Genomic DNA, 12,663 nt, shown 5'->3' on the forward strand with positions numbered 1-12,663 from the left:
TGGAACTCACTCTGTACTCAAATCCACAGCTGTTCTCCTTTCCACAGCCCCCAGAGTGCTGGGATCACAGGCATGAGCCACACCATAGGTATGCATTCTATCCCAGAAAAGTGGTAATAACAAGTTATAAACTGGCCTTTCTAATTGTTTTATAATGCTTTCCTATCTACTCAATGACTTCAGGCAATAGAAATCAGCACCAGAATTATCACTAACAATGACAGCTAAACAAAGTTTCCCCAGTTGTCACTTTCTTTCTCAGCAGAATGTTCCTGCCTCTGACGCTCAGCCACACTGATCAGAACACAGCACTCTGACCCTGGAGCATGCAGTCAGCAGCCTTCTTCCTGTCTTGGCATTTTCTTCCAGAGTGTGAGAAGACTCTGGTGCAGCCTGGACTGAGCATGTCTTTTCTTCCTTATTTATTTAGCATTTCATTCTCGATAGAACAAAAACCTTGTCCCACACGATCCCTAACTCCACAGCTTTTACCTGCCCCATCCATCGCTTCACTTGTTTTCTGCAGGGTTGGTGACTGAGCCATGGCCTTGTACATATAAGGAGGCCAGCTCTCTATCACTGAACTATACTTCCTGCCCTGTAACACTGACTGGGTTTTTCTCATACTTGATTCTTTTTTTTTTTCTCATACTTGATATAAAGAGAAAATGACAAAATGAGCCAAACTAACAGGGGCTGATTTGGTGAGTGTGGTCCCAAGATTCTGAATTTCTTACAAAATGTTTCCATGTGAACTCTTATTTCCTTAGGACTTTATGAAGATGGGGCCACACACCATTTCCTTGACACTTCTCGAGTGGCACTACACCCAAAAATGTCTTTTCTTCTATATAAGCTCCCTAAACAGAAGCACCAGCTCATACAGCAGTCAACACAAGCAGTTAACAGCTAAATTACAAATGGCTGTAAAGAAAACCTCATCTTCACTATTTATGATCATAAAATATTTATCTGGTAATATACACCTGCTAAGACATATTCTCTCCACACACACACAAAGTTTCAGCCATTGAAAACAACATACATCAAATTATATTGATGAAAACAATGTATATCTTAGGAAGGGAAGCTGCATAATGTGAGAATCAAGACAACAATTAGTGCACAGAGCACAGGAATCCCCAAGGGACTTCCATGGGCCATATATCAGCACCAAACTCACTCCTCAAGACCTGTAGATTCGTGGGACACAAACTGAGCACCATTCTGTGCAGATGTTTAACAGGTCCTTTGCAAGACCAATGGAACAATAAGGCACTCTGGGCCTCTCTTTCGACAGTATCCTTTCTTTCTCCTTCAGAACTGCTACCAAGGTGCCACACGAAGTGTGTGGAGAACACACACCCAAGCACTGTTCCAGGAAAGCTACTGGGTAGGTCTCACCTGTGATTATACACACACTAAAGATGTACATTATTCTTTTTATGATTTCCAGCTCCAAAAGAATATTGGCTTGTAAAATACAGAGTTTCAAAGATTTTCTCCTTTATTGGCCACCATCTCTTTGCATTTATTCCTTTCATAAGTCAGGATATTTTGTTTAGAAAGTGAACATCAGTTTGATTTTATCTTGCAACTTGTGGAACCTGGAATTTTCAGCCAGCATAAAGCAGCACATAGGCACACAAGTTACTTAAAAATAATTAGAACAACTTTGTGTGAGTGTAAATTGATCAGTTACCTCCAAGACTGCGAATTCCTCTCCACAAGAAAGTTTCAAATAAATTTTCACCAAACTAAAGATAGAAAATCTTTTTATCATGCATTCCGCGATCTTAGTGCTATCTATAGTTAGTTCTGAAAACAAGCTTAAATTTTTCAGTCCTAATTTATTGATTTAAAATTTTTATTTGGCATTCCTCTTCAAACAGCAGTCTAATGCAAAATTAGGCCATAATGCCTTTACTAAATGTTCCTAGAGATTCAAGTGGCTATTCAATGACAAGGTAACAGAGGATAAATAAGCAGACTATATATAATAAAGGCAAGAAACTGCTACTACCTGATAAAGCACATTTTAAACGTAATGATATAAAAAAGAAACTTTAGAGCCCTCAGATGGCACGTTCCTGACCAATGAATCATTAGTTTTTCATGTTCATAGTTCAGATAAGCTTAAAAATGGAAACAATGAGGCCTTAGAGCAAACTGCTTTGACATGGAGTTACTACAAAGCTTTTGAAACTCTACCTCTTACTTTGCAATGTCCCTGCCCCCAACAGGAAAAGTGTTCCAGTGAAAAAGGGGGTAACTAGCCATCTGTGGGGTCAAAACAGGGCACACAGTGATTGCCTCAGCTTTCCTTCCCCATAACTCCAGCACCACCACCTCCTGCTAGCTCTCCATTTTTAGGACATCCTTAGGAACAGAATGCCCCTTATCTGAACTTCTTCAGATCATGTTGGAAATCTTTCAAACAAACTTAAAATATGAGTTCTTTTATATGAATAATCGACTCCTTTAAAGACAGGGAAGCGCTATTCATACTTATCCATTCAGAAAGATGTAAAAGAAAACTTGTGATAAACCATGAACAAGTTATTTCTCCAATATACATAGAATAGAGATTATTATCAAAGTATTAAACTGCATGCTGGACAATTATCTTTCATATTTTATATGATGAGATAATAAAAAATACACTTAGCTAAGAATATAATTAAAAGGATGCCAAAGGTTTTACTCAGAATTTTTACATGAGAATCAGTTTTTAGCTGTACATGCATATACAAACAAAAAAAACATATGTTCTTTAAAAAAATATGTCCTAATTGTGCCTGATGTCTATCTGTCTGTGTAGGTGCATGTGTGAAGGCAGAAGACAGCTTTGCAGAGCTGGTTTTCTCCTTCCACCTCTATGGGCTCTGAGGACCAAACCCAGGTCCTTCGGCTCACGTGCCAAGTGTTTCATCAACCCTGAATCACACCCAGCCCAAAAGACACGTGGCTCTTTAAAAGGAAAATTTAGTAATTTAAAGTTTGTTGAGCAACATTTACAAACTTTGGAAAAATGACAAGACAACGTTGAGTTAATCATTTTCCTATACCTAATTAGAAAATGTTACCTCTCTCAAAACAAGCTCATAGTAAGAGAGAAAACAAAAACTCACATGAAGGTTTACCTTGTGTCTAGCGCCCATCACAGACTTTTTTTTTTTTTTTTTTTTTGAGACAGCGTGTCACTATGTAGCTCTACAGCTCTGGCTGTCCTGGAACTGCTATGTAGACCAGGCTGGCCTTAAACTCAGGTTTCGGTCTGCCTGTGCCACCCAAGTGCTAGGATTAACGGTGTGCACCACCACATCCAGCTAGGCAACATCATGGACAATTTTTGCTTGTTTACCTTGAGTTCATATTCCAATCTAGGTTTCTAAACTGAGCCTTCAAATGAGGAAGAAGTTACAGTCAAGTTCTTTCCTCATGGTGGCAGTGTGCCCTGAAACAGTGTGTACCTTCAGATTCCTCTCTTCAAACCCAGGATATGTGCTGAAGCAGCCATTAGACATTATCAGTTCCTATGCAACATCAGAAACAGAGAGCCAAACCAAGGCTGTCAGAGTCTGAGAAGTGCAATGAGGTTAGCTATCCCATCTTTCTCATGAACAGCGCTTCTCTGTAGGAAAAGCTCATCTCTGCATTAAGCCTACTCACATGAAAAACTGGGAACCATTGGTATGTTTCCCTCGATTTGCCATTGACAAAAGGAACGCTCTGTCATGTTTGAGAATAAAGTTTTCATCTGTTTGAAGAAAACACAAATTTGTTAGTCTCCAATTACAAGCAGCCTTTAAAGTAATGTTCAAGTACTAAATTGAAAGTAAAGGATGAAATTCCTCTTCTGGTCAGTAAGATATGTGGCAATATTTAGAAAAAAAAATTAACTAATCAAGTAACAAAAGCACAAAAAGGCCGACAAGATACTACTTCAAGCCTTGAGGAAAAGAACAGGTGTTTAACACTCAGTACAAACAGCCTTAGAACAGTCACCTCCGCAGGAGCACACCTGGCTAAATGACACATAAACTCCTAACTCTCAGGGAGCATCAGTCAGGATGTTTTTAGGAAAATATCTATAGTAAAATGTATTTCCTTCAAGTTTCCAATTAGCCTGATATATGAACTATACATAGTTGAGTTTTAATAAGCCTAACCTTAAATGCTTAGCATTTGTATGGAAAATTTATTTTTCTACTGAAGTCAAGCTGGTCTATGAGAACAAAAATGTTACATATATTTAAGTTTTAGGGAAATGTCAAATTAAATTAAGTATCAGAAGGATCACAAAATCACCTAAGGAAGAAAGTTGTATAAATCTAACATTTTAAAAGGTAAAATACAATTTTAAGATACAAAAGCATCTGCCACAGGGAATAGCCACATTAAGCGGTCCACAACATTAAGTGTAAGTTGCTACGTGCCATTAGAACAAGCTAGAAAGGGAAAAAAAATTCTGCCATCATCATCACTTAGAGATGGCTTTAATTCAGTAGAAATATCTTTAAAACTAGATAGTTTTATATCATTCTGGAAGCGCCTGATAGTCTCTAATATCAGAAGCTAAGCAGGATCAGGCCTGGTAAGTATTTGGGAGAAATATCTTTAAAGCCAATTTTTTTTCTTTTTTTTACATTCATACAAGCAAATCTTTCTTTAGAACAAACAGAAACACAAAACTTTAAAGAAAGAATTACCTTGGGGACAGGCTTCTGAAAAAGAGAAGTGATCCATTTCCCCCAAAGGAAATACAAAAGACCATTACACACTGAAGCTTTGATATCACTAACGCCCAGCAATGCTGGAGCCCACTGTAAATCTCTGCAACTGACTTTTCTAAGGCTTTTTGGGGAAGTGCAATAGTTAGACTTATGAAATGTTACTACTATAGGAGTAAAATACAACCATAAAGTTCTAGTACACAAAAGAAAACATACAAACCTTTGAGAAAGGAAAAAATACCAACTTTTATTCAAAGAAATTGCTTGGTTTAGGTGTGGAAAAACCACAACTAGGTTCTTTTTTCCCTGATGTAGAACTAATAACCAATTGTAAAGGAACAAAGGCACAGATGCACGTATGAAATCACAGATCTTTCCAAGTCTTCAAACAATACAGAAATCCAGCCACAACCTGACCGGACTGTCCGTGGATTTATTAGGAGGGCACAAGGGAGCAGAGTGGAGTTTGTGTTACTGAGCTTCGTTCTCTTACCTTTTCATTTTGCAAAAGACCACATTCTCTATAAACAAAAGAATATGTTGACAGTTTTAGGCAGGAAGATAGGAGTTGTCATGTATATAGTTGCCTAACCTCCATGCTGAAAGTCATGTTTAACCTTAAAGTTAGCCTTAATTAATCTTGTCAATTAAAAGTTATATATTACAATAAAATTTATCCCCAAACTCATGCAAATAAAGTATTTTCATGCAGCATTAGTTTCATGCAAAACGTGAACTACAAGTAAACCTCTTCTCATTAAAGTATGCGACCAAACTTGCTTTACATCAGAACTGAAACAAAAAACACAAAATACCAGGCCTTACCTTTAAAGTATCCACCATAAATTGATTCTCCACCTTTTCCATTACCTGAAAACAATGAGCCATAATGAAAATTTTAAATATTCAACACATGAAAATTAGTATCTTCAAAACATCTACTGAGTGTGGGTGTGTACACACAGTGTGTATGTGTGTGTCAGAGGACAGTCTGCAGGAGTCAGTTCCCCCCTTCCACCATAGGGGTTCCAGGCGTGGTCACAAGTGCCTTTACCTGCTGAGTACCTTGACAGTTCCATTTGCTTTTGATTTAAGACACAGTCTCAATATTGTAGGTCAAGGTGACCTTAAACTCAAAAAACCCTAGCCTCAACCTCCCAAGTACATGCCACCACATCCACCTCTATTATTACTGTAGTACTTGAGAGAAACCAGGGTCTGGTACACACCAAGCAAGTGCTCTACCATTCAGCTACATTCCCAGCCCAATAAATTACTTTTGATGGTATCAATATCCTGAAGAAAATCTTTTTAATTGTCTTTTGATTGCGCATAAAACAAAAAACCCATGATTGTAGGTACATGCAATTAATTTAATCTTTAAAATATTATGATAAATACTATCAGAAAATGATCACTATTTATTTCAAGCAGTAGTCACACTAAAAATTTCTAGAACAGCTGTAATTGGGCAATACTATGGTGTTCACTGGATGGTAAATCTATGAGATACAATGTTACTAAAATAAATTATATAAACAAAATAAAACGTCATAGTCTTTTACTTTTTCACAAAGTCTAGATCTGTAACATCTCTTCATCCAACATTGAAGCACTGAGGAAACAATATTCACATCATTCTGTGACATGATATTCACAACTAAAAGCAATAATGAGATTCTTTACAAACTGATGAATGGATTTATTAGGAATACAACTTTTAGCTCTACCTTCACTGAAGTCCCCACCCTGAATCATAAAGTTTTTAACCACACGGTGGAATGTAGAACCTTTATAACATAACTTCTTCCCAGTTGTTTTCCCAAGGCCTTTCTCCCCTGGGGGGAAAAAAAAAAGAAGTTTAGCTATAAACCCATCATTCCATAGGAATAACCAACAAGCTAAGCTGTGTTCAAATCCCTCCCATGTGCTGACACCGTGAGAGATGTACAGCTTAGACAGATGACACCATGTATATAGCAAACATACATAATGTACAAATCAAAATAAGTAACACAAAGCAGTATCAATCTATGTTTTAAATTGACCCAGAAACAATTCTGTGTGCTGTAAGAGATAAGAATGGAGATGAATGAAATAAATTAGCTCAAATGTTGTGCCTCTTTGTGTTCAAATCAAAGTTTTAAAAATGAAGTTTGCTATTTATAATGTTTAACATTATCTCTTGCTTTTTCTGCTTGGCAAGGGCATTGGAATGAGGCATAATGAAAAGCAATATTATGTTTTATAATTTGAAGTGCTAAATGTATTAAGAATTGAAATCTGAATAAAAATTTTCCAAAATAAATTAATTTTGAAGATGTATTATTTGACAAACTAACATATAAAGATTATATTACATGAAAGAGAATCTTCTCATTTTAAAGATGGTTTTTTTCCTCCTGTCCTCTTAAGAAATGTTTTCTTCATTTCATATGAAGCAATAATAACATTTTGGCTATAAATCTCACTTCACAGACAATTATATTTTTATGAAAGTTCCCCTTCCATAAAGCAGCTCAAGTAGCCAGGAGTTTTACTGAAAACAGGCTAAACCCTCACTCACCTGAGCACAGGCATAGGAAGTTTTTACACGTTTTTGGACATATGTCTGAGAAGAGCTGAAACATAATTCGACCAACTGAAACAAAATATATGAGGGGAAAAAGAACAGTGAGCAAGCTAATACAAATATTTCATATAAGAACTACTGGGAAGTACCGTAATAATAGCACATCTTTTTGTTTTTTAGTGACCAATCCCATACACACAGAGTTCTAGCACATATACTGTACAATTTGAAGTGTTTTTTTAACATAGTCTTCTTGTACATTAGACCCTTTAATACAGAACTAATAACCCATTTTAAAAAATATTTGTTTGGTTTTGTGAGGCTAAAGCTCAAACCCATGGCCTGCTGGATGCCCAGCAAGCACTCCACTGTTAAGCTACATATACTCCCAGCCCCAAGTACTCGTAATTAACAGTTGACCCAGTCAGTGACGGGCATATCCCTCCTTAAGAGTCTATTCTGCTCAGCACAGTTAGAAGAAAAGCTCTTCCACGATGTCTGTGGAGCTTTCTTCCCTGATCTGTTTGGAGCCAAGCACCTAGACTGTACCCACACTCAACACTCAATGCTCATGTTCCACTCCCTGGGAGTTAGGAGAGAAAAGGTTACTCAGAAGAACCAATGCTGTCTGCAATAAACAACAATAAAAAGAAACACACTGTGCCTTGGAAAACAGTTCACAAATTCTGGTCTCCATATTCTTTTGAACTTTTTAACATTCCTAAGCTGTTGTTTATGGGTTACACTTGTTAATTGGCATACATAAACCAAAACTCAGACATTTCTTTAAGACACAACATCCAAGCACACATTTCATTAGTTCTCAGGTCAGTGAAGGGAGAACTTCCTAAAAGTGCAAATCCTGCTTTAGTATTATCATAAAAAGCAGTTCCGAGGTAAAGGCACACGCCTTATCCCAGCATTTGGAAGGCAGAGGCAGGAGTATCTCTGTGTTCGAGACTAGCCTGGTCTACGGAGTGAATCCCAGAACAACTAGCGTTACAAAGAGAAAAAACAAAAACAAGCTGGGATGGGGAGATGGCTCAATAGGCAAAACACCTGGGTCACAAGTATGACGTTCTAAAGTTGAATTCCTGGAACCCAGGTAAAATGCCAGATGTAAACCCATATATACATAGACACACACACACGCACACTAGGATAAGCACATTAACCCAATCAGGCTCCTAATGTATGAGTGCATATTAAGCAAATATTTTACCATTGAAATAGATGTCTAGCCTTCCATTTTGAATGAAACATGGACAAAGTATCAGAAAAAAGCCTGTCGTAATTTCTAGCTATAAAGAGGTATAGCTTGGCCAGGCAGTGGTGGTGCACACCTTTAGTCCCAGCACTTGGGAGGCAAAAGGAGGGTAATCTTTGTGAATTTGAGGCCAACCTGGTGAAAACTCTAGTTCCAGGACAGCCAGAGAAACTGTCTCGAAAAACCAAAGAGAGAGAGGAAAGTATAATTTGAGTTAGTTTACTACAGAGCAAATCCTATACACTGTACAACAAAATATTAACCTGAAGTAAGATCATTTGTGAAACAAACTGTAGCTTTCAACAACAGCTTAATGGAATTGCATTATTTTATAGAAAACAGGGAGTATTTGACACTTCCAGCGTTTAGAACTTGGAACAGGAGGCATTCTGAAGACACGGTCTCTTATGGGAAGGAAGTAATATGCTTCAGTAATTTATTTTCAGTGACAAGCACAAGCTCTGGTCATGAAACAAACCAAAAAGAAAAAGAGGGCCCAGAGCAGGTGGGAAGGGAGGGGCTGGGTAGGTGCTTCAGCAGAAGAGCGCTTGTCAACAAGCCTGATGCCCTATGTATCAAAAGTAAAAAGTAAAAGATAAAACAAGGAATAAAAAGTAAACTTCATCCCTCAAGTTTTTATAAACACACACACACAAAACCAAAAACAGTAAAACCTTGGTTCATTAGCCCTCAAGCCTAGCCACTCCGCCAGTGTGCTCTATGCTTTTTGAGACACGGTCTCCGTTAAGTTGTTCAGGCTGGTCTCAAGGTTCAAACTCAATTTGTAGCTCAGAAGGGCCTTAAATTTACAAACTCCCAGGCCAGATTCTTAAAAATAACTAAAAGAGGAGCTGCTGAGATGTCTCAGCAGGTCAAAGTGCTTGTGAGAAAACTCAAAGGAAAAAAGACAACAGTCTTGTGACCTCAGTTCCTTCAAAATCACGGAATTGTTCTTGGAATGTGCTTTCGTGACCCTCCCAGGTGTAACAGATTGGAGTGAGTTCACTTTAGATTACTGATTACAACTGGCTATTATTTGCTTATCTGCCTCTATGGAAAAACATGTTTCTGTCATGAGTGGCTTGTCCTTGTGATTGCACACTTTACTCATGTAACTCTTCTTAACCCTCACAGTATAAACTGTCTATGCTCTGAATAAAGTTGGCCATTGCATGAGACTTTAGGCCACCTCATTTGTAGGCCCCACTCTCCCAGGTTCATGCTGCCAGTAGAGCAGTAAACAACATATTTTCAATCGGAGTAAAAGAGGCGCTATGACTAAGATCATGGCAAATAGTGCCTATGCACACAAATCAAACAAGTTAGAAAAATGCATTAGTTTCTTAAAAGCTGCCACCAATACTGCGTTAGTAACAGATGTGAATGAATACTCCTATATCACAGAAATTAAAATCTTCACTAAGAACCTTAATAACAAAAGAACAGTTACAAAATTAATTCCAAGAACAACTTACTGAATTCATACAGAAAACCTATTATTCAATGTAAAGGTTTTCCTGTTAAATCTGTATTTGCATTCATTCAGAAGTTTTATAATTCAAAAGTTAATCTGTTTTGCATTTGTATTGGTGGTAATTGAAAATACACAATATGTTGTATATCTTGATTTCTGCATCACCTCTGGTTATCAAAGTAAATCAGATACTGTATCGGTGAACACAAAAGAATTCAGAAGTGAACTTGGATCCTTACACATGATAGGCGAGCACTCTCCCACTCAACTATATTCCTGTCTGATTCTTAATTCTTCATCCTTTTTCAATAGTTAATCCATGCTCCAGATAACACAGGTTTTACTTCCTTTTAAGAGTTAAAAACAAGCTGGGCAGCGGTGGTGCATGCCTTTAATCCCAGCAGAGGCAAGCAATCTCTGTGAAGTCGAGACCAGCCTGGACTAGAGAGTGAATTCCAGGGTAGCCAGAACTGCACACACACCAAAAAACAAAAAACAAAAACAAACAAACAAAAAAACCCAACACCTTATCTTGAAAAAAAAATCTAAGGTAGAAGCTCTGAAACAATAGACACTAAGCACAGATCGTGTGGCCACATTAAGTATTTTCTTTTCAAGATTGGTATCTGCGGTGTTGGGGATCAAAGCCAAGTATTTGGTCATTCTAGGAAAATACTTGCAAGTTATATTCCTAAGTAACTAATTATTGCTTTCTGAGAATGCGCACACCTTAGGTGTACAAAGATCTGTGGAAAAAGTCTTCACAGTAAGTCTGGTAAATGCTGAATGAATTGGAGAAACAGTAAGGTTGGAATGTCAAATGGGAGAAACAAAACCTTTAAAATCACTTCATTTCTTTATCCAGAACCCCGTATTGTCTTCCTCAGTCATGGAGTCAGGGGTCTCCTTATTCTCTTTCCTCTACTCCAGCCACACTGGACTTTACTTTCCCTTAAAAACACATGTACTGTCTCAGAACCCATGCAAACTGCTGTCCACTGTGAAGCAGTTCTCAAACAGCCACAAGGCTCAGCTTCCCATCCTCACTAGACTGACCGTGTTTTACCCTGTTTACTCCCCATCTTCTTCCAACAGGATGCAAATGTAAGAGCGGGAGCTCTGTTTTACTCACTACTGTACCAAAGGGCAAGCCTAGGACGAGCTCTTCTAAGAAATCCACAATATAAAATGTGGCACACACAACACACTTCCAATTAAAATCTCTGCAGTTTAGAACTCTTGAGCATAGCCGGGCGTGGTGGCACACGTTTGAAACCCTAGTGCTCCGGAGGCAGCAGGCGGAGGATCTGAGTTCCAGGACAGGCAGGGCTATACAGAAAAACCCTGTCTCGAAAAACAAAAGAACGCTGCGCCTGAAACAACATATCTGGGGGGGGGGGGGGGGGAGATGTGTTTATACGTGTGTATGTATGTTGATGCTGTATACATGCATGTCTTATGTGTGCGTGTGTGTACGCGTGCACGCATGTATGTGTAAGTCTGTGCGTGTCTATGTGTATACATGTGTACTAATGAATGGCTGAACACTATGGAATTCCTAAGACAAAACCACACAGCTGCAGCGCATCCACGACGCAATTGAGGGCTACAGGACATACGAGCCGTTCTGTCCCCTAAGTACGAAATCCTGGGCGAAGACTCTTGAGGAAAACTGAAGGCGGGTGACCGGCTAGTGACCACGGCAACTTCACAGCGCTAACCAGTCAGGCTGGACTCCGAGCGACACGCACCGCCGGGGCTGCGGGAGGCCGTCCGCCCGCTCCTCCCCACCCCCGGCCGGTCCCGCAGCGCATTCCGCCACCCGAGGCCGGCCCCGGCTCACCCGGTTCCCGGTTGATCTCGATGTCGAAGTGGCACTGCGGCCGGTCTTGGGCGCCCATCGCGAGCTCGGCGGCGGCGGCGGGAGCTGCGGACAGGGAGGAGGGCGCTGAAGGCGGGCGGGCGAGCGGGGCGGAGCCAGGCCCACCCGACAGGGGCGCGGCCGACTGGAGGCCTCCCGCCCGCCTGCCCTCCCTCCCCGGCCGCCCGCACTCCGGTTGAGCTCCTTACCTGGCCGCACAGCTCCGGGTCAGCGCAGGAGAACGCCCTGCCGGCGCCGCCGGAGCCCAACGTCACCAACGGAACGCCACCTCCTCAGGGCCGAGGCCAGCCGCCCAGCGCCACGCCAAGGCTCGCGAAACTGGAGTCAACGCTCGCGAGAGTCCCTCCGCGCCCCGCCCCTCCGAGCCAGCGGCCCAATCCCAAGCCCGCAGACGTGTGCCTGCTGTCAACCGCGGCTCGACCGGAATCGCGAGAGTTCAGGTCGTCGGGCCGGGGAAACGAACGCGGTAGTGAAGTGGAGGTGTCCGGAGCCGACGTGGCACTTGGCTAGTTCTCTCCCTCCGGGTGGATAAATAAGACGGGCTTCAATAAGTGTCCTTACGGTGTGGGTCTCGAGTTAAAAGACTCTCGGGTGCTGGGCGGTGGTGGCGCACGCCTTTAATCCCACACTCGGGAGGCAGAGGCAGGCGGATCTCTGTGAGTTCCAGGACAGCCTGGGCTGTGTAGAGATAAATCAAAAAAGATAAATAAGTATATAAAAATAGAAAGGAGT

At 40.4% G+C, this 12,663-nt stretch overlaps 1 protein-coding gene across 8 annotated transcripts in view; it reads right to left on the reverse strand.

Annotated features, from left to right (window-relative positions):
* The window catches only part of Nktr (natural killer cell triggering receptor), a 36,227-nt gene extending 23,564 nt beyond the window's left edge, over positions 1-12,663 (reverse strand). For 2 of the 8 annotated variants that reach the window (XM_048423285.3, XM_048423286.3), the window contains exons 1-6: positions 12,120-12,655; positions 11,893-11,976; positions 7,303-7,377; positions 6,467-6,574; positions 5,562-5,606; positions 3,673-3,760 (exon numbers count right to left, since the gene is read on the reverse strand). In XM_048423285.3, the coding sequence (XP_048279242.3) occupies positions 3,673-3,760; positions 5,562-5,606; positions 6,467-6,574; positions 7,303-7,377; positions 11,893-11,950 (374 nt within the window). In that variant the 5' untranslated portion in view covers positions 11,951-11,976; positions 12,120-12,655. Of the gene's footprint in view, positions 1-3,672; positions 3,761-5,229; positions 5,258-5,561; positions 5,607-6,466; positions 6,575-7,302; positions 7,378-11,892; positions 11,977-12,119 lie in introns of those variants that run through there. The other 6 variants (XM_048423284.3, XM_085689068.2, XM_085689069.2 and 3 more) reach the window with 6 other exon arrangements.

This window comes from Myodes glareolus, chromosome 4, assembly GCF_982192425.1.
Source record: "Myodes glareolus chromosome 4, mMyoGla1.1, whole genome shotgun sequence".
NCBI classification, from domain to species: Eukaryota; Metazoa; Chordata; class Mammalia; order Rodentia; family Cricetidae; genus Myodes; species Myodes glareolus.